At 38.5% G+C, this 23,258-nt stretch overlaps 1 protein-coding gene across 1 annotated transcript in view; it reads left to right on the plus strand.

Annotated features, from left to right (window-relative positions):
* Positions 1-220: 220 nt before the first annotated feature.
* The window catches only part of swap70b (switching B cell complex subunit SWAP70b), a 34,426-nt gene continuing 11,388 nt past the window's right edge, over positions 221-23,258 (plus strand). Inside the window, exons 1-7 of the mRNA XM_007565999.2 lie at positions 221-426; positions 3,743-3,883; positions 14,255-14,428; positions 17,259-17,486; positions 19,030-19,176; positions 19,324-19,432; positions 20,340-20,521. Coding sequence (XP_007566061.1) covers positions 331-426; positions 3,743-3,883; positions 14,255-14,428; positions 17,259-17,486; positions 19,030-19,176; positions 19,324-19,432; positions 20,340-20,521 — 1,077 coding nt within the window. The 5' untranslated portion in view covers positions 221-330. The remainder of the gene's footprint in view (positions 427-3,742; positions 3,884-14,254; positions 14,429-17,258; positions 17,487-19,029; positions 19,177-19,323; positions 19,433-20,339; positions 20,522-23,258) is intronic.

A 23,258-nucleotide genomic window follows, 5' to 3' on the forward strand; every position in this document is an offset into this window, starting at 1 on the left:
ATGGTTAACTTTACTGTAAAAATATCTCCTACTCATGCCTCTAACTTTACCATGCTGTCACTTTTACCCCCTGTTATGCAGTGACGGGTCATAATAATGCTAACATCCACCCCCCATATTGGCCTCCTCCTGATGAGCGTGGCTCTCTCGCTGAGCGGTGCTGCAGCTCTTCGCTCCGCTCCTTCTTCATCATCATGCCAGACAGAGCGTCATGTGACCCGCCCTCTCGGTGTCCAGAGGAGACGGCGCACACAGACGGCTCCAGTGCGAAGACACATTCAGAGAGGACAGGAATAAGAAATAAAAAAAGTTAAACATTCTTCTGGCATCATGACGCTGCGGGACGAGCTTTTAAAGTCTATATGGCACGCGTTCACAGCTCTGGATGTGGACAAAAGCGGGAAAGTCTCCAAATCTCAGCTCAAAGTAAGTTTATCAAGTCGCACCAATTTACTTTTTCTTTTCTTGTTCTTATTTATTTTTTTTTTAAATATAATTTATCTTGATTTTTGAGGTATCACTCAATGCTTCTCCCCACTTCTGGTATGTTTGCCTTGTTTTTAATGCCGTTCGCGTCTCTTCCTCCTCCCTAAGAACACAGGGCGCCTCTGTTAGACTGCAGCAGCAGCGGAGGCGCACCTGGTGATGATGGGGCACAAATCCAACTCTTAAAACAAGTGTCCGTGGGAAAATAATCACATCTCGCGACGGAAATCGCTACTTTGTCGGTTTCAGTTTGTCTCCATTCATATTTTTCAAACTGAGAAACCCACAACACAAGCGCGACTATAGGGAACGTTTTCTGCAACAAAATCTCTTCTCCAGTGTCTTAAGCGCTCACTGATAGAAGCTGAGTGCCAGCCAAGCATTGTTCAGCAACAATAAAGGTCAACATGGAGGTCAGCTGACTGGGATTCTGATGAGAGGGAGGAAAAAAAAGAGTTTGGCCAAGTCAGAGTTGTTTCTTGTCTTGAGTAACATGTGAAACTGTCATTACTTGAGTCAAATTAGTCACACTGCAGTTGCTTCAGGTTTACTAACTACACTGAAGTCTGTGGGTGAAAGTCCTTCCAACAGGGCCGCCCCAAACCTTTTTGGGGCCCTAATTTTTTATCTTATTTGTTATTTTTTTGTTTTTTTGGGGTGTCGGGGAGGAGTGTTATCTGGTGTTGAGATGCCAACATGTCAACACCAGATGCTTTATCATTCCTAAGCTACTCTATGTAGCACACCTACTATCATTAGCATCATTTGTAATTAGCTTTCATCATACCAATGCTATTAAGACCATTGATTTTAACCTTACAAGAATAACAAACAAACAAAAAAAGGATTTTGAAATGCAGAGTGGTATTTAAGTGTGCCATATTATTTTAAATATTTGAAAGTAACACTAGCTGATAAACATTAAATTTACAGTACACGAGTTGACAAGTTTGATATCTTATTTCCCTAACGGGAAGAGATTAACCATCGTCATGCTAACTTGGCGCTCTTGGGGTCCCCCTAGTGGTGTGGTGGTCCTAAGCAACCGCTTAACTCGAGTACTTGGCTGGCCCTGCCTCCCAGGCCCCTATTCTGTTTCACTCAAAAGGAGTTTGAGCTGTAACTGCAAAGTGTTGAATGGGGATAAATTGAAAATAACACCACAAAAATTTTATACTTTTTATTTTAAAAATGGCATATTCCTCTGTTTCACAATGATGGACGGTTCTGTGTTGTTCTATCTCATGAAATCTCCATAAAATGCAATAATGTTGGTAATAATGTATTAAAATATAAAAAGTATGAGATGTGAATACCTTTGCATTGTATTGTTGAACTCTTCCTCAAGCAACCCACATCTACACCACAGGAACTGCAGCCGATTGCATTTCTCAAAACTCTGCTATCGAGTAGCAGCTGCTCCTTCACTTTGTGAACGACATTTTTCAGAGTCGATCACCAGAGCTCTGCAAACTTTGGATGTTCTCATTTAACTTTCATTACTGTTTGCATCCAAGTACATGCCTCACAAGATTATTGACGTACCTAAGCTTTGTCACTTTGTTTACTTTGAGAAACACAAATGTTCTGAGTATTTTAGTGGGTTTTACGTGATAACCAACCCAAAGAAGTCAATAACTGTGAGACAGATTGTAAAAATACTGTAGTTTTCAATTTATTATCATTTCTCTAAATTGAAATCTGAAAAGTTTTGCATGCATTTGTAAGCTTACTTCTGTAGAAGTGTTTAACTTTCAAAGCAAGAAAATAAATACGGAGTATCTTGTTACAAAGATAAACGTTGCCATTACAACAAGAAAGTTACTTGTTTTGTCAAGATTTATATCATTAAAACCAACATATATGTTGCCGTTTATCCCATGTGTCGTTTTTAGAAGTCACAATATGTCATACATTCATGTTTATTCCTTGTTAACTGAGAACATTTCTTATGTTAATTAGATAAAACTTATTATGAAGTTTTATATTTTGTTAAAACGAGAAAGCTTCTTCTTTTAATCAGTTAGGTGTCTTGTTTTCACAAGAATCTTTGTTGTAATGAGACACACCTCCTGTATTTGTTTCCTAGCTCTAGCAGTGAAATGTTTTTAATAGAACCTAAATGTAATTAACATCAGCAAACACCCAGGTGTTCTGGGAAAGCCTCAGAAGTTTGTTAGAGAACTTTAGTGAACAGACGGCTCCATCAAGACCAATGTGGTTTCTCGGTTCTGTTTTTTTTTTTTACTCTCTTTCTGCAGGTGTTTTTTTGTGTTCTCTTTGTCCTTTCTTGTCTTATCTCTCTTTCACATTTCACTTTTTGCCCCCTCTCTCGTCTTTTCTGTTTTTCTTGTTCTCTTTATTTTCCTGTCTCTATGCCCATCCCCTTTAAAAATAAACCCAAAGCAATTTCTGTATGTGCTACGCTGCCGGGCAGGGAACGTACAGAAAGCAACAGAAAATCTCAGGCGGATGAACACTGGATGGATCATGGATGAAGTTCTGGAGAAGTTGTAAACAATGTTAGGTTGTGAAATGATATTCTGAGCTTTGACCATCTAACGCTGCATTGTTCAGCCCATCATCTGAAGATGGAAAATAATCTGCTGACGTGGTAACGATCATCCATGGACTCCACAAACAAACTAGGGTGAAGCGTTACCTTCAGGAGCTAGCAGCGCTAGCAGTGGTGGGGTGTAAAGTTGCTCCTGCTTTGCAGAACCCAGAGACCTACATTTCTGTGTTGGTTCCCCAAGATTGAAGATGTCGTCATTAGTGTCCTTTTCATAAAATGTGTGAATTTGTGCTAAACTATTTTTCCTTTCTTGTACCATTTCTTGCTGTCAATACATCGCATGTTGTTAAAAAGTGTATATCTCCTTAAATAGTCCCACATTTGGAAGAAAAATTGCACTTGTTGGTAAATGAGTAAATGAGTCCCACCCATGAAAAACTCCCCAGTAAATCTCTGCCATCGCCCAACAGTTTTATCTGGATGTAGTGTGATTTTGTTGGGTGACCTAAAATGAGAAGCAAGGGTTGTTTTCATTGTAGGCAAGAACTTTGCCACTCAGATCAAATGTGGTGACACTGAATAGGATCAGATCAGGCTCTCTAAGGGCAAAAGATTTGTCACACATCGGTACAATAAAAAAGTAAATAACTCAACCAAAGTGTCCTCACTCTTCTGTGCTGAATATATATTATGACACCCCTAACATAATGTTTATTTGACCTATTTTTCCTCTTGTTTCAGGTGCTTTCTCATAACTTGTGTACGGTGTTGGGGATCCCACACGACCCGGTGGCGTTGGAGGAACATTTTAAGGACGATGACGAGGGTCCTGTTTCCAATCAGGGGTACATGCCGTACCTCAACAAGTTCATCCTGGATAAGGTCAGTCAGTGACACCACATAGCGTGTGTGGTCACAATGAGCCCAGGACCAAACCTAGCCTTTCTCTTAATGTTTGTTTTCCATGTATAATTCAAAGTTTCCCATTGGTAAACCATTGTGGACACTGCAGCAACAAAATGACTGACGTTGAGTCAGCAATCTGCTCCATGACTTTTTATCTGCATGTAAGGAAAATGTTGCACTATCAGGGAGTTGATAGCAGAACATAAACTGGGGCAGCAGGTTGTTAAGTTGAAGTATATTTACAATATAACAGACCTGAAACAGTGGTAAACTTGTCTAAGAAGGCTACTCCCAGAAAGCCATAACAGCCTGATTGTTGTGACGTTCGGATCTGAGAGCGTCTCCTACGACTCATTAGGGTGACACTGTGTAAACTACAGTTGGTAAGCTACAGGCGGTGAGCAACCGGCTCACTACCTGAGCAGATTGCCTGACTAGTTAACTAGCTAATATGAGTTTGTTCCATTTGTCTTACTAAGCTGTTATATTTAGGAGGTGTTTATTCAAAATAATAGAAGTTACAGGTGCTGTGGTGGCACAGGGGTAAAACACAACCTGAGTGTGAACGTCACAGGTTCGATTCCCGGCCTGATGACCTCTGCCGCATGTCTTCCCCCTCTCTCATGACTCACTTTCCTGTCCAACCATCTGCAAATAAAAGCCACTAGAACCAACAAAACCTTTTAAAAAATATGTTGGCATAAAGTTATTGTAAGTGTGATACTCTTAGACGAAGCCAGGATCGGTGGGAATTGTTGTTTTTCTGTTTTTAGATCAAAGAAATTAGTTTATTTAGTTTTAAATTTTGCATAAATACAATGAAATCAAAGGATCAACAGGTTATCGTAACATCAAACTCTCACAGCAACACTGTGGTTTTCAACAGGAAATTAGCAATAACTTACAACGGTTTAGGTGGAATTACTACAAGACAAGACAAACGTCAAACATTTTTTACTATTTTCCACTTCTTCAGTATTTAAATCAGATCATAAAGATTGTTACTAAAGTATAAAATTGGTTGCCATTTAATTCTGGAGGTGTAGACATTTTTTCTCAGTTTACTAGCTAGCATGCTAGCTATATACACAGAGTAATCTGTTGTGTGTCTCCCTTTTAATGTTCACCCAGTGTCCTTGGAGCTAAACGCTGACTTCGCTCATTAAAATATCTGCGCCTTCATGGTGGCGTCACCGTCACTGTTTAAAAGGCCTCTGGTGTTCGTTCAACTGGACAGTCTGAAACGGCCTTTTCTTTCTATTACATGACATCATACCAAGAGGTCACTGTCAACGGGAGCTGCTGTGGCTCAAGCTCTTATTAGAATATAGAAATGTGTGAAAATAAGACCATGTTACTGTGGCAACCCCACAGGGACAAACCAAAACAATGAGTGCATTTCTGATAGCCAAGGCAGTTTGGACTACACAGCAATCATCTAGTTATCTGACATTTTTAACTGTAGCTTATTGTACGCTGGATATTTTAGTGATTGTTTCTCTATTTCCTTATTTCCCTTCGTGTGCCGGGATGCCCAGTGTCTCTTGTGACTTCAACATCTGAAAATGCAAAACAGATTGAAAAATGTGATCTCAGGTTTTATTACCCATCATGCTGGTGATCCAGCTTTAGTTAATGTTTAGTAAAAATACCACATGGTGTTAAAACTTAAAACAAAAATGTATAACATGAATAGATTTATTTTATTTTTCAAAGTATGCAATTCATTCCCTTTGTCTTCCTTACACATGTCGAAAATGATGTTTTTTGCACATTATTATTTGTAAAGTACCTCTGCAGGAAGGTGAACCTGAGCTCTAGCAAAGTCTTCTGCAGCCTTTGAAGGGACAGTGTCATGTAAAATGTAAATTTTTTGTGTTTATATCATGTTATAATGTTATTCCCTCATCAAAAACCGACCTGGGGAGCTGCTTTGATCCTTTCAAGCATTATTGAGAAATCCTGTTATCAACATGGCAGCCATTGAGCTCAAAGGTGGATCTATAGCTTCACCTTTGAGGTGTTTCTGAACTTCTACCTCAGAGCAGCTAACCCCATGTCTCTCCCACTAAGCTCCTTCAGACTAGCCAGCAGCAATTAGCAAACACCCTTTAAGAGGTTTCCTTTCTGGGTTGTCCTGTTTATTGTCTCTCTGTCCCTACACTCCAAAAGAATCTCCACAGCATGATGAAGTCACTTCCATGTTTAACTGTAGAGATTGTGACTTTAGATAATGTTCAGTACTAGTTTCCTGCCATGCATGACCCAATTTTATGATGACTTCTTCCAGATGTTTGTCCTTTAATGTGGATTGTAGCTTCATTACCACTGGCCACTCGTTCACTGAGGCCAGTGTTTTGGTCAACAAATACTCATAGCTATGTAAATCTGTTATTTTCTTTCCATTTCACATTTATGCCCTGCTTTGTTTGTTGGTCCGTTACATAAAAAAATCAGTTGTTTGCTTTTGCTAATTAATAATTATTAATTGATAATTAATCAATAATAATAACTAACTGATCTACTGACTGCAGTTTTAAGGAAAACACACATTCCGTCCTTTGGGAATATCTTTGGTTTCTTTCTGTTATTTGGTTTATTAGACCTGATGTTGATGTCAGCATCTCTGCGACTAAATCGCTGCATTACAAAATCGTTCTCCACTACCTGGTGAGTTCATTTCATCAGAGGTAACTGATGACTGCAAACTGTCAACATTACCGCCCTGGAAGAAACTCTGGGAATTCCTTTCATGTCAAAGTTTCCTCACTACTTCCTTGTTCCTTTTGGTATCGAGTCATAAAGCTGTAAAGTGGGTTTTACGACTACCAAGTCTGACACCATTTGGTGTGTGAAGTAGGTGACGGATGCTAACGAGAGACTAATTTGATTCAGTGTTAATGTTGTCTAACAAAATGTGTCAGACATTCTCTCTGCTGTTTTACACAAGAAAAAAATCGAAAGGTTCATTTAACACAAACCGACGTATTTACTCAAGCCTGGACGTCAGACTAATCAGTTACCAGCTTACGGTGTTTTCTGAACAAATCAGTCTGACTATAGGATTAGAAGTGACTTCTAATAAAATAATTAACACTCACCCCTCCTTCCTAACATTGTTTGTACTTTTCCACACACAGCCACCCCCCTGGCCTGTGGACAAGGGTCGAAGGGGTGGCTGTCGACGCTTTGGGCCGCCGAGGAAACTCCACCCTGTCACACAAGGAAATCGTGTTGAATGGGCCCGAGTGTGAACCAGAATAAAAATAAAAAAAAAATCCTGTTGAACATTTAAATAGAGCAGAGGCCAGGAGAAACTGCATCCATGTGTTTTTATAGGTGGAATATAGAGGAAGATAGAAGAAGTGCATCTTCCTCAGAGACTCACTGTTTTTTTTTATAATAAAGCAGGATATAAAGTTGTTTTTAATCTTGTGACAGAGCTCAGTGAGTTGGGACAGTCTGTCATTTAGTGCGTTGATGGACTGAAGAGGTTAAAACACAAACAGTTAAAGTATTAAAGGGCCAGTACGATGTAAAATTGACTTTACTAAACTTTACATCATGTTATAATGTTATTCCCTCGTCAAAACATCCTTGAAGTGTTGTTTTGATTCTTTTATGCATGATTGAGAAATCCTTTAATCTCCCGTGGCAACCATTCAGCTTTTCACAACGGCTGGGTGGACTTAGCTCCACCTTCAAGGATTTACACTCTGGATCCTCTTTGTTTTAGTAAAATATTGTCTATTCAGGATAATATTGAATAAATAAAAACAACAAATGTCTTCAGAATTGAAATCTTTTCAGGTTCAATAAAAAATAAAAATAAATAAGAAAAGAGTGACCTTGAGTTCTCTCAACCTAACAATTTTTGGTCCAAATGGGAAAAGGTTTGGACACCACTGCACTAATATAGGGAAAAAGGTGGATCTTTAGTCAGGATAGCAGATAAAAGTTGTGTGACACCTCTAGAGAGAACCGCTGCTCTGGTGGGACAATCTGTTGGCACAACGGCTATCAGCGAAGCCGTCCATAAATCTGATCGATACGGAATGGTGGCAGTCAGGAAGCGGTTGATAAAGGAAAATCATGCTTCCAGTTTGCCACGAGTCGTGTAGGGGAGACGGCAAATTTGTGGAAGAAGCTGCTCTGAGCAGATGAGTTCAGACTTTTACTTCCTGCCCAGTGAAATTTAGTGGTGGCAGCACCATGATATGAGGGCAAGAAAGGTGATAAGAGGATGGAGATAAATGCAGAAGTACAGATATATGCCACACTTCAGATTTTCATTTATATATAAAAAAACCAAAAACAGATTAAAGCTGCAGTTTATATAATATTTTTTCCTCCATGGTAAGTTGTCACTCCTCTATTAGCATATTTAGCAGGAGGAGGAGAAGCAGCTGCACCTCGAAGGCAGAGCTAGGTCCAACCAGGCGTTTTACACAGCTGGAATGGTTGCCTTGGGAGATTAATGGATTTCTCAAGGAACAATCTCAGATAAGCGACCAGTTCAGTCTGGCTCTGATAAACAAGGAAATGCAGAATGAACTTTAAAAACTGAAGCTGAAGTTTGGACCCAGAAAGTCAATAAACTACTCAGCACGTGGCATGTTAGTATCTTACTTGAAATATGTGAACTTGGACTGGAAGTAGGGCAGCAGGACAGAACCAGTGAGCCATAAGGAAAAAGACAAATGGGGAAAACACAGTACAAAGATGATGTGGGAAGCAAATCCCTGTTTCACAATATCAGCTACCTCCTCCTCTGCCTTGCTGTAACCTCTGATTCACTCCCAACCCACCCAGATAAACAACCTCAACATGTGATCAGTGCTGTTCCTCCTTGTCTCAGCAGTGCTGTTTACTGAGGTGCTTCGTTAAAGATGTATTTGTTCTGAAATATGATATAATATTTATTATGGATTGAGTCTATTTCTCAGCATTCATGTCATTTCTTTCAACTCCACCCAAACATCTATTGTTTAGAGCATCATGGGGCGTCTGGAGGGCTTAGAGGCGGCTCTGCAGGAGCTTTATAGTTCTACAGAAAAAGCAGCTGTGTTGAACATCAGTCATGTCAGCTACTTTAAAGGTAGACCATGGTCATGGCTAAATCCACTTTTTGACAGTCCTATCAGTATATAAAGCTGTTCTATATTTGGGTAAAACTGAGTAAAAGAGATCTTCACACTAAATTTGCTTCATGCTGCATTATAACCAAACAATGTGTTTGATTTGTCTGTGCTACAATGCATTTTAGTAACTACTTTAAATCGGGACAAAAGATCCTTCAACAAATTTGTAAAAAAAAAGAATAATAATAATAATTTATAGATAATAGATATAGATATCTATATATGTAGATATGGTTTAGTTATGTGAACGTTTTTTATAGGATTTTTTTTCTTTAGTCATCCATTTGATTTTTTTTATTGTGTAACATAAATAACAAATGAACTATTTAGTTTCTACAAAGTCATGTTTTTGTACTTGGGAGTTGAATAAACAACAGGAATATTCCCTAAAACTGAAATCCTGACTTTAAAGGTTAGTGGCTAGCATGTATAGCATTAGCAACTATATATTATATATACACAACTACATATACCCCCTTCCATTTTGTATCTTAACATATGGCATTTGTAGTATTTTACCATTTTTAGTTTCTCACATATTCCTTTAGTGTTTGCTTGATTTGTACTTGTACTGCTACTGCTCGTTAGCGCTACATCAATCATCAACACCAACTGGATTCTCGACTTACATCTACAACACCCTTAGCTCAGTTCTGGTGTTATTTTCCAGATCTCTGCTCCTATTTCCAATGGAGTATTAGCATTACCATTTATCAATGAATAAACTGATCCTATTGGGGATAGCTGCCCAGCTATAGCTTCAGTGAAGTAGACATGCTAAAGAAAATCTGAAATAATTCAAACTTTAAAGTGACCTGTTGTACTCGGGGAAAGGTGGCAACTCAAAAATGATGTTGACGATTTCGCGAACACTCTGAAAAGTCTTGGTCAGTTCTGAATAGTTCCTCTGTCAGAAGACATTTCCTGTCAGAGAACTAGAGTAAATCAGACTGGAATCAGTTTCTAAGTCATAATGTATATTAGGTAAAGAATGCAGACTGCAACTCCAGTTGGTCTTGTCATTCATTGATACAGTTAAAATATCCATGTTGTCTTAGAAGGGAAAACCATTTCAGTATAGAAGAGTTACAGGTCCTGGTTTGCCCTGGGCGTTTGTTAGCTAACCGCCTGGAATTCTACCACCACAGAAATGCTTCCATGCCTCATGGCGTGGCTTAAGGTTCCACTGTAAATGTCTGGTTACGTCACATGTTGACATGAAACGCTGGTTTTGTGCATATTAAGGAAAATCACCGAACCTTCAGTGAAACCACAGCATTTCTAAGGTGTGTTTGGGAAAAGCTCAGTTATTTGTGTGCCGGAGGCTGTTGAAACATGTTTATTCATGTAACTCACCTGTCACATGGAACAACAAGCTGATATATTTCTGGTTATCAATAAAAGATGAGTGACGTTGGTTTAGTCATGTCTGCTGCAGCCATTTTTAGCTGTTGGAAATCTAAAAATAGCGTTGATGATTTTATAATGGAGGAACATGTTTTATATTTGCTGATTCACCTTGATGTGATTAAGGTCATGATAGATTGCAGGGTGGAGTATCATTTTAACATCCAACACTGGTTTCCACACAGAGGTTTACCCTAAATGAGCACGACAGAGAGTTGCATCAGAACATGAGTGGTTTCAGAATAGTCCTCTACTCTTTGGTGCAGTTATTGCTTTGGTTTATTTCTCTTTCACAACACTGAATGTGTCAATATTGTGGCATTTTACAGATTTTAGCAGAAGAAAAGTGTCTTCTGAAAAGTTCTGTCATGGTGTTAAACAAACATAGTTCTCAACCGTTTTTCTTTTAAACTAAAACACATTTGAACCTGTGACTTCTTTCATGATCACTCTGATTTAATACAGAGGAAGTCCAAAAATAAATTCATCAGACACAACATAAAACCAACACTGCGCCAAGACTGCTGAAAAAGTTCATTTACAGCAATGTACTCAGTTCAGAAAACAGGAAAGTAAGAAAAAAAACACATTCCAGTTTCCTTTAGATGATGTTTCTTTAGACAAAAAGCAAACATTCTGTATCAAGTGAAATATACACCAGATATTAAATAATCTCAGGAATGTTTCTTTATTTTTGTATCCATCGAACAAGAATGGTTCCTCTGGAAGTGTTGCTGTGGAAAATTTTGTTCTTCCAAAAAGTAAAACATCAGGAATGCTTAGTTTTGCAAATGTATCTGAATGAATCTGAAAACTGCTGGAGTCATGTCCTTTGAACAGAGAACAGGTCTGACTGCAGGTCAGCGTAAACACCTAGTAACCCCTAGTAACCACTGTCGAACACAGTGATGGAGGTATGATAACTCTGGGTTTTTTACGGCCACCATGTGGGTCAGACTTTATTTATTTGAATTCTATCTGAGGTCTTAAGTCTGGTGGCGAGAGCTCGAATAAAATGACGGCATACAAATATCAAAAAACTGTTGGTCAAAAATACGTCTTCAAATATGTCAGACTAAGTGGTTCTCATTAAAATATTAAACGAAAACCTGATTAAAGATGCAAAACAAATCAAATTTAAAACAGAGAGGTAGGTTTTTCTTTTTGCTTGGTTACCTTAGAGCTGTAGTTGGAGGATGTGGTTTTAACTGTAGTATCAGAGGAAGGAGTTTTACCATAAAGAGCCTTGAAAGTTACAGTCTGGATTTTTAAAATGGATTCTAAAATCAACAGGTTACTAGTACAAAGATAATAAAACAGCAGGATTGTGATCTTCTCTGTTGGTTTGGACCAACTGAATGAGTTCTGTTGATTCTTACAGAAGACAGGAAATAAAAGCATGAATAACCATCTCGAGTTCCTGTTTTTAAACCTGGCTTCTTGGTTCACAAATATTTGTCACATGACAAATGGTTTTGAACACGTTGTCCTGAGTGACCCTCAAGAGACCTTGATTTGTTAGAAAACAACTGCTGCATTTCTTAGAAACTCAGGTGACTGGTGAAGAAGTCGGACAGAAAATGACTTCTGCAAAACATGCCTCAAGAACTTATTTAATCTTGGTTCGTCCTTCATTTTGAACTGACTGGTTTGCTATTTTGGCTTCATCTGTCTACCAAATGTCTTAGCTCTTTTAACCTTTGCCTATGTGGTCCTTGCTGTAATCGGGTCTTTGCTGTAATCGGGTCTGCTTCACCCTAAACCTTCAGATTGCCAGTTAATCTCAGGGCAACACACGTAATGTAAAATCATCTTCTTTTGATCATGTTATAATGTTGTTCCCTCATCACAAACATACCGGATTTATTGCCAGTTTGATTCTATTGTTATTTCTTCAATTCATTTTTGAGAAATCCTTTAAATGAGATGTGTTGTGAATTTTCCAGACACATGGTGCCTTTTTATAGACCAGCAACCCCAATGACCCCACTAGGGACAAGAGTGTACAGAAAATGGATGGATGAAAATGACTTAAAAGAAATTTGACTTTGTAATTTCACTCCTTGAAATTGGACCTCTCTGTCTCTTTAAAAAATCCTGCTCTTTCTGAAACTGCGCATTCAGGAAGTCATCACAACATGGCTCCTCTATTAACCCATTAACTACATTTTTACCAGCGTTTCACTGAGAAGAAGCTCCTAACACGATCTCAGCTTATGCGTTGTTCCACCAGAGGTTTGCTAATTGCTGCTGGCTAGTCTGCAGGAACTGAGTGGGGGAGTTAAAACAACTGAAGGCTACATAGTTAATTGATTGTGCTATAAAATAATTCTGTCATAATACTGCTACTTTAAGAGCAATTTACGGGGTGCAGTGTGGGACGGCTGTATGAGGAGACCGTGGAGCCATACCACCAGGCAGACGCCTATTTCAGCTTTGATAAAACAATGATGGAGTGTTATTGTTCACTTCAGGTTAAATTTAAACAATTATGTAAACACCATACATAAAAGCCTGTCTCATTTTAGTTCTACCTAACCTAGAATAGTTGTTAGCTATTCAGGTTAGATACCAACTTTTGTTTCTGACCGAGATCAGATATTTAGATGAATGAAGTGAACACTGAAGTTTCCTGTACATGTGCTTCTGCTTAAAGTTTCCGATCACAGTTCTAGATTGAAGCTTTACCTCGTCTTCAGCGTGGTGTGTTAGTTGGGTCTTACTGAACAGAGAGGAACCCAGCGGGATGAGATGTGCTTCTATTCCACAACACTGCACAGTCAGCCTGCCAGCAGTCTCCATGGAAACGTCCCTGTTCACCGACTCTAAGAAAACATTTCCCTCTCCAGCTCCGATTGTACCTTTTCAAGAGCGTTCTACCCACTTTGCTCTGGAATGTGAGAACCATAAACAAAGGCTGGTTTCTGATTCTTGTCACAGAACCGCCACAGCAGCTCTGCAGTCATATCAACTTTTGCCTGGTTACAGGTCTGGGTCATTCTCCATGCTTGTTTTCCCACAACAACTGAGCTTAATTGATGGAGCAGTAAATATTCGTGTTTATAGCAGCATTAAACCTCTGATTTCATAGAACGATTGTGCTGGTCTGCTGAAATTAAATGAACACAGACGTTCTGTATTTACTGAGTGTGTGTCCTCTGGAGGGCAGTTTTGAAAATGTCACTCTTGAAAATGAGATCTAGATCTCAATGGGGTTTACCTGGTTAAATAAAGGAAATAAAAAAAATTAAATAAAATAATTGTCCTGGTTTAAATAATAATGTATGGATCACTTTTAAGTTTTTATTTTTCAATGTTCTCTTACAAACATCTGAGGCTTTTGCGCAAAAAGTGCACTTATACTGAGATTAATTTACACAGAGGTAACAGTATCTGACTACTGAATGTGCATGGTTGCACTTTATTCAGGGGTATCCATGTGAAATGGGGCAGAACTTAAACACAAGTCATGTTTTGGGCTTTTATTTATTTTTTTTTTAAAAAAAAAGGAAAACCAAGCACTATTTTCATCCCAATTCAAGGTTACGCACCACTTTCTGCTGAGCTTCCAAAAAAAAAAAAAAAACCCAAAACAATAACATGCAATCTATTGGGCTGCTGGTGGCATAAAAAATGTGAGAAAGTTCAAGGCTATGAAATGTTGAAGTGGTTTTATCTTTGGACAAACTGTTCTTGTTTGTGGGAAGAAAAACTCTCTTCCTTGTTTTCGAACAGAAAATTCACAAGACCTGCTTTGTTGTCCTCTTCACACCTCCCACCTTCCTTCTCTCTGCAATAGGCGAAGGATAACTTTGACCGCCAGGAGTTCAATAAAATGTGCTGGACGTTGTGCTTTAGGAAGAACCTGGGTCAGAAACAGCTCGTCATCTCCAACGACGACGCCTTCAAGATATGGTGCATATTCAACTTCCTGTCTGAGGACAGATACCCGCTGATCATCGTCACGGAGGAGGTGAGATTACATCACAGCAGCTGTCCCTACACTGAAGGAAAGGTCATGGGGCAAAAAGCGGCATTCTTCCCCCCCCACTACTAAAACTGTATCACTAGCTATTATTCATGTTACAAAAGAAACAAACCGACTTACATGGAAAATACTACTGTAAAAATAAAATGGCTCATCGGTATCTATAAAACCCAGACAGGAGGCTTCTGTTTGCTTAATTTCCTGAAGGCATTTAATTGGATTAGATTTTATTCAGGGTTAGTAAAATGTGCTATGATGTACGACTTCATGTTGGTTTATTAGATAAAATACACTTAAATTTATGGTAACAAGGTGGTAAAATGTACAAAAAAGCATCACATTTAGACACGTTTGATGTTATTGTTTACATCCAAAAATTTCACACGCACACTCACAACACAGGAGGGCAAAAAGACGATTGTTTTACTGCCATCCAGCGCTGCACTGCTGCAGTAGAGTAACTCCGTTAACAAAATGAAACCTGCAGAAGTTGGTATGTTTCATTTATTGCAGTGCACCGCTATGACAACTAAGCAAAGTCATAGTCAAGCTAGCATAGCTTGCTAGCTTAAGCAAGTTTCTTGTTGTCCTTTGCTATATTGTTTCTGTTTTTAAAGCTTTTTACTGACCTGTTAAACATGATACTGTTGGACTTTATCTTGTTGTTGTAGTGTTGACAATTAGTAGCAAAATGCTGCATCCCTTTTTCTTTTATGCACCACTTGCACATTTAAAATTTAGCACGTTATGTTGACAACTTGACAGCGAAAACCAAAGGTTGTAATTGTTGGCAAGCTGCCTTTTTTCTTTTGCCCTCCATACAATAAATACATGGGACTACACACAAACATTTCAGTATGTGATGCTCACCTAATCCTATTTGATCAGTTTTGCCATGCCGTTGTGAAAATGTGTGTGAAAGCAGCTGTGAAACAGCATCTCTCAAGCATTTCAGTGGTTGATCTTTATCATTGCATGGCGGTGGAGATGCATTTCACCCGGCAACAGCAAAGCCTCCATATTTGATTTCCACGTAGTTTAGTTTTGTTGCATCTGTTTAGGAAGTTTAGCAGAAACCTAAATGAAAATGTGAAGAACATGAACTCCCTGCTTCTCATGTTCCAAATTTGTAATACCAAATGGATTAAGCAATCTCTTTATTGATACTAAGGGACTCATGTTGATCAGATAAAATGCATACTAACAGGAACACCAAGTTCATGGTTTTAAAAATAAACCTATTAAACATTGTTTCCACCCTGCGAATTAAAACTCATTGAAAACAAATTAAAATAAATATGAGCGCATGATGGGCGTGTGCAAGTTTGTGATGTCGTTCACACCAGAGAGGCACTTTTAGCAAAGTGACAAATTTCTGGCTGGTAACTAGAGGAAGTCACAAATTTGCAAGATATGAACAGAGTCATGCTAACCAGTTAATCCGAACTTCTCGTTTCAGTCGTTTGCTGTTGAAATAAGTTTTTGTTTAAATTCTCCAGCAGTTCTGCAAACCGGAGGCAATTCTACTGTAACAGACATTCAGAGTGATGTGCTGCATACGTGGTGCGTTGCTGTTTCACCCGTTGGTCAGTTGCTCAAGAGCAGAAAAGGAAGTTTCCAGCTTCCTGTTCTTTTACAAATGCTGGAAGATTTACTGTTGAGTATGACAAACATCAGAGCTGAATCACAGGAGTGTTTGTTGAATTGAAACGACATTTTAAACACTTCACTCGGCTAATGTAGACTTCTACTTTGGTAAAAGACAGAAAAATCAGGGAGAGTTGTTATTTCTTCTGTTCAAGTAGGTTCTGTTGAATTCATAAATACTTTTTTCATCCCAAAAGGACCTTAAATGTTTCTCCCAGTTGTAAAAATGATATGTTGTTGCCGTAGTTACCCATTACAGCAACTGTTTGAAGGTACTAAAAAAGTAAGAGACTTCCTTTCAGCAGCCCAGCATCCATAATTAGAGGTGACCGATATGAACTTGAAGTTTTATCACAACATTTTGTATAATGCTAAAAGTGACAATAAGAGCTACTTAGTACTTTTTAATGTAACTTTAGGACTGTGAATATTGCTCCTGAAAAACATTCCCAGTCACTTATAGATTTGTATCACTGAGGTGCACACAGTAACTTTATTTAAGCCCATTTTTAAATGTATTGGTATTTATTGATGCTCTCACTGAGCAAACTGTAGAAAATGCCAACAATATGCACCATTCAGTCTTTTTTCCCTTTTGGACGTCATTAGTTGGAATTTATCGTAACAACAATAAACCAGGATTTTGTCACAAAAAGAAATTTATCGCGATAAACGATAAACACCAAATCGTACCAGGTGTATTTGGTCTAATTTCTAGTACAAATTTGTTAGTATACTTGAAATAAGACAAAACTAACCTAGAAGTAACTTTACAGGAAGACATAGGAGTTTGTTTTAAGACAATAATTCCTTAATATAGGAGTTCCACTGGCAGATTATTTCACTTACAACATGGGAAAAATGTCTTAATATAAATTAAATTATCTTCCAGTGAAACTAGTACTTTTTCATCAATATTAAGGAATTATTGTCTTAAAACAAGCTCCTATATCTTGCTGAAATGTTACCTAGTATACTCAGTGTACTAAGATATTTGCATTAGAAACCAGACAGAAAATACTTGGTAAGATTTTGTGTTTTTGCAGTGTGAATGTCCACCCCTAGGAATAACTCCGTGAAATCAAACGGTGTTTGCGCTTTCCCCTTTTGTAGCAACCGAACTTGTTTGTTGGACTTGACCGTATGCGGCGTGTGTCCTCTTCCACAGATCGAGTATTTCTTGCGTAAGCTGACGGAGGCGATGGGAGGAAGCTGGGTGGAGGAGCGCTTCGAGGACCTGAAGCTGGAGCTGAGCTCCAAGCAGCAGTGTCTGAATGTGTGGGAGCTGATCACGCTGGTGGGCTCAGGCCAGTTCAGCAAGGGCATGGACCAGCAGACGCTGTCCATGGGCATCAGCGAGGTCTACCAGGAGCTCATCCTGGATGTCCTCAAACAGGTGGGCAACACTTCAACCCCTTCTGGTTTCAGATAACAACTGTTATCAGGTTTTATATCTGCACATCATACAAGTCCAGGACATTTTCTTCCTTTTTATTAGGAAATAACTCGGCTTTGTCCATTGGTCCAACACAGAAAATAGTTCCTACTTAACGTATATACCAGTGGTGTCCAAACCTTTGTCCTGTGGGCCAAAACTGGCAAATTTAACCTACTTTAATTCAATTAAAAATGCAAAATTTACTTTCTGATTATTATTTTTTTTAGTTTTTGTTTTACAACAGTAAATAATATTTTTATGAAACATGTTTATCATTAAAGACCCAGCTTCAGATTGTTGCTTTATTAAAAGGAAAACGGACAATTTCCAAAATGTTTGAGTTATCGGTTGCTTTTTATTTTGTTGGCCACATTTTTACCTTTCTTGACACCTCTGATATACTCTATGCTGTGTATTTTCCCACATTTTAGGCGTCGTTTCAACCAGCCAGGTTATATTTAACTGTGGAACGGAGCCATCATGTCAGCACAAGCTAACAGTAGCTCCTCCCACCGCCAAGCAGAGAGACTCTGGCATCAAGGAATCATAAAGTGATGATTTTCATCAGTAAATACTTAAACTGTTGACTATAACCACTCATATACAGTTATTCATATTTCTGTATTGAAACTTTAGAACTACGGAACCTAAAAACGTTGCAGCACCATGATGGATGTATTGAACAGAGGAACTATGATTGTTTTTGCTAATGTAACCATGGTTTCCGCTTGTTTAAGTCAAGCTAATGTGTCGATGAAAGTAACTCTTCTTGTCAGGACTCGTAGACGGCCGTAATTACAAAAGTTTTAACCAGCTAGCTTAGAAACCGACCCGTACTTTCCCCTCCTGACGTTTTAGTTGATTTGATCAAATCTGACTTCGCCTGAATTCACACGATTCCAACCACTATGTCATAAACAGTGTTTCCCTTACACAGTAGCAGACTTGAAAGTATCTAAAAGTCTTGATGCTAGCCACGTCTCTTTTTTTGTTTTGTTTTCATACATGCTAGGCAACATGATGGGCATTTCCTCCATGGTTACTAATGATTAGATTCTTCCCTTCTCCCTAAAGCTGTATTCGATTGTATCTTACCAAACTTTCTTTCTTATGAAGTAAGGTAAGAACGTTAATCTTCTAGGTAAAAAGTGAACCATATGATCATTTCTACACTGCAACCAACTAATCAAAAGCAGTATTATCCTACCAAGCGTCTGCGTTTTGACAAGTTCAACAGGAGTTTTGACGTCCATCATGGCGGAATGGGGCGCTTTCTGAAGAACGTCACGCAAGGGGTCAATATTCAGATTAATGATTATATTCAGTCAATCAAGAAAGTTATTTCTGATAGAAAATGAGACAGACATATTCCTGAAAGGCCTTCTTACCATCACCCTAATGCGTAGCTTCCTCCACAGAACCGGTTGGGCCAATCCACAAAGCTGACATCCCTCCCCAAACAGGAAGAAAAAAAAATTCTCCTGTTTCTTTTTCTTTGTAGGGATATATGATGAAGAAAGGCCACAAGAGGAAGAACTGGACAGAGCGCTGGTTTGTGCTGAAGCCCGGCTTCATTTCGTATTATGTGGGCGAGGACCTGGCAGAGAAGAAAGGAGACATCCCATTGGACGGATCCTGCAGTGTGGAGGCACGAAACCACCCATTCTACTGCTTTGTGCTTTGTTTCATGAAGATTAAAAAAAAAAAATATTTAATTCTAAAGTGTGCATTTTTATGTTCTGGTACATGATATGTCCAGACTGGTGAAATGTTTCATTCTTGCTTTCCGCTGCAGTCCTTACAAGACAAAGAGGGAAAGAAGTGCCTCTTCCTCATCAAGTCGTCTCAAAAAAGCTTCGAAATCAGCGCATCGGACAAGAAGAAGAAGCAGGAGTGGATCCAGGGTGAGCTGTGTGGACAGTTTATCCAAACCTCAAAATTTGTCTTCTCCATATTTTCCTATTGGAAAAGTAATCAAACCTTTAGAACTGTCACATTTTGACACCTTGCAGCCACAAACATCAGTGCATTTTAATAAGATTTAATGTGACAAAAACAAGCACAAAGTAAATAATTGTAAAGTTTAAGAAAATTATACATCATTTATTTATTTCTTGTTTTGGTTTGTATATTTCTTGAGCCTCCTGAGTATCTTGGGATTTCTCTCTACTGACTTTTAGTCTTTGTAAAGTCACTGAAGTTCAGTGAAATTGAAAGGAGAGCATTTCTGAACATGAGTTTTCAAGTATTGACAATGATTGTAAATTCGATTTTGGTCTCTGCTGCTCCAACATGATGATAGTTTGGTCTAAATCAGGGATGTTAAACTCTTTTTCATTTTGGGCCACAAACAGGATCCAGAATGTCTTTAAAGGGCCGACCGTGTTGGTAAAGCTTCCTAATATCAAATATGAATGAATGCCTGTCTCTGCTTTCAATGATAATTTATTGAAATGAAAAAAAATTAAACATATTTTCACCATGGGATAATTTGGCAGAATATAGATAAAAATGCAGTGATGTTTATAATAACTAATGTTATCTTGAAGTTTCCAGAGTCCAGATGATCACATAAAAACTTCTGGTGGGCTGGATTTTAAGTTTGACGTGATCTAAATGACTAAACTGTAGTTCTTGTTTAGTATCTTGTCCTGCCTCAAAGTGAACCTCCACCCTTTCTAAAGTCTTGTGCATCCACTGAATGCTTTTCTTCCAAATAACAAAAACGAAAGTGTGGGAAAAGCACTTTCCCCACACTCGAATGCAGCAAATGTTTATCTTGCTTTTTTCTTTCTCCTCGGTTCCTCTCAGCGATTCAGATGTGTGTGAATCTGCTGCGTCAGAGCCGGCCCGCGCCGCACCACGAAGCCCGGCAGAAGCGGCGAGACCTGCGGCTCAGGCAGCAGGCGGAGCAGGAGGAGCTGGAGCTCAGGATGAGGGAGCTGCAGACGGCAAACGAGGCCAAGCAGTCTGAGCTGGAGAACATGAGGAAGGTAAGGACAAAATATTACTCTATTAATGAAAGCATGTTATTGGAGGACAGAGACATAAATTAAACTGGTGGAAATAAAAAACAAACTAAAAAAAGACTGAAAAATAATTTAAAAAAATCAGCGGCTCATGCAAATATAATCCCAAAGTAATCTGAAGTGAACAAACAGCTGGATGGATATATTGTACTTTGGTAAATAAGGAAGTTAAGCTCTGTGCTGAATATCTTCATGGGAACAACTCAGCGAATGTGGTTTATGATCAAGCAAAAAATGAAAACACAGTAAAACATAAATTAGACAGAGAGGAAGTAAAGATAAAGTGTAACAGCTGCCAGCTTTTATTGTTATTCTGCGTCCATGAAGGCAAAAGTAAAAGCCAAAAGCAAAAAATCCAAAAATCCGTCAAACAACACAAAACCAGAGGGAAACGTAGACCTGTCACAGTCGCATAAGTTAAAATGAGCTCAATGATTTCCATTCTGATTATATTTTACAGCTGCATCATAATCCACTTTATCTGTGGTTTATTGTTGTGTGTTTTTTATTTCCATTTATTGACTTTGGTTGTTGAGTTTTATTTTGGATGTTTAAAATGTCTCCCAGTTCTACTGTTAAGTGTTCTTTACAAAATTAAAGTTTATTAGTATTTTAGAGAGGGAACTTACATTATTATGCTTTTATCAGTATGTCAGAAATGGTCTCAAAGCAACAACATTATCATTTATCATAATAATTTCAGGGACGATTAATTGTCCAGCTGAATTTACTGTGACAGGCCGAGAAGTGCCTCAACCAGCGTAACTAAGAACAAAACTCTACAAACAGAACAAATCAGAACCTGCAGAGCTTTAGTCGTGGAAAGTCAGACTTCGAGAGTCAAGATTTTATTTTCAGGTGCACAGAGAGCAGTGCAGAAAATAAAATCACATTCCTACATGACAGGCAAGGCAACTGAATCCAGTAATATGTGGTTAAACTAGTTCCTGGCAAATAGTACAAACGCGTTCCTAAACACTAGAGACGCACCGATCCACTTTTCTCACTTTTGATACCTGAGGTTTAGTATCAACCACTGCGATCTGATACAGAAAAACAGCTGAACTGACTTAAAATGTTTCTTTTTTAAAACAAAGACATAAATGTACAGAGTTACAGTAATATCTAGCTTCACTGGATTAATCAAACATATAAACTGCAACAAACTTTCTTTCAAATACTTCAGAAAGTGCAATTAGGAAATCTAAACATAATGTAAAGTAAATGATAAAACCTGACGTCGCTCAGAGTACAAAGCATAGAGTTAGAATGTATAGATCTTCCCTCATGGATCGGGTGCATTGTCACTGATACATGACCTAGAATTGCTTTCATTACTGGGGTCCATACAGATATTGATATGGGATCTGTTCTACTGAATTCATTCTATCAAGAAATAGTAACTCTGTAGAAGAAAACCAGCCGAAGAATGGTGATCACTTTGAATTGTGTTCCTCCCACTTAACAACAAAACATGAATGACCACAACCACAAACACGCCAAGCAACCAGCCAACCAACCAACACCACAAACTACATCTGAGCTCCTTTCACCTGTTTTGATTCCAACTTTTTGGAGTAAAAAAAAAAAAAAAATCAGGATTTTCTGTTACTCAGAGTTGAATGTGGATCTGAGAAACGCAGCATTTGGTGTTTCTGGCAGTGTGCAAAAAGAAGCAATACAGAGTAACGCTACTCAAACCTCACTGCCTGCCTCACACCGTCCGTCTGATGACATTGTGCTGGTCGTCTTTTCATCTTGTCGATTTCTACAAGATAAAATCTTTAACCAACGTCTTTTTCTTTCCTCTGCTGCTGCGCTCAGTTATCGAGCTGTTTTGCTGTAAGCTAATGATTCAGAGCTGTAGAAGATAACACGTTTCCTCATAATGTGTGTGTGTTGCGTTATTTTGAGTGGTTTCCCACACACACTTATGTCACAGCAGCACTGCTTCTGCCGCTGGAGGCTAAATAAGTCACAAAACTGATTCGGCAGCATTCCTGTGCAGCTGTGTCACCATAATAAAAGGACCGGAGTGTGTTTAGTGCTCGGTTATCTTCAGTGCTCTCCACTTTGTCATGCACTGCTGGTTTCACACATGCACTCTGATGTCTCAACCGGCTCAACTAGGTCACCTAAAAACTCTGGTTTGCTCTGAAAAGCCGCAGCCTGCTCATGAATAAAGTAAATGGTGGGCGTGGCAGAGAGGACACGTGTCTCGATAGATGTTTTTCTTTTTAGACCTGAGTTCATCAAACTCTGGTCTTGACTAACAGCTTCCTCTTATTACCGCCAGAGACAATGAGGTGAACAGGAAATGTCAGCTTTACCAAACAGAAAAAAAAAGGTGATGTCACTCATTACTCTGCTTAGTCACTTCAGAGTTCTGGTTTTGATTGGTTGTTACCAGTGACACTTTTACAAGTTTTCAGAATAGCAAAGTTTTTTTAATTTGAAAAAACAAAACAAAAAAATCACGCTTGTCCAGTCAGGTGAATAAATTGGTATATCTATTAGGGCTGTTGTAAACGAATATTTTAGTAATCGAGTAATCTATCAATTATTCTGAAAATTAATCGAGTAATCGGATAAAAAAAATTATAAAATGAAATATTGGTAAATCTGGCATAATACTATCAGATATCAATATCAGTCCAATTTTTCATATTTGAGCATCCCTAACAGTTGCTTTTTTTGTAGT

This window comes from Poecilia formosa, unplaced genomic scaffold (genome assembly GCF_000485575.1).
Source record: "Poecilia formosa unplaced genomic scaffold, Poecilia_formosa-5.1.2 Scaffold185, whole genome shotgun sequence".
NCBI classification, from domain to species: Eukaryota; Metazoa; Chordata; class Actinopteri; order Cyprinodontiformes; family Poeciliidae; genus Poecilia; species Poecilia formosa.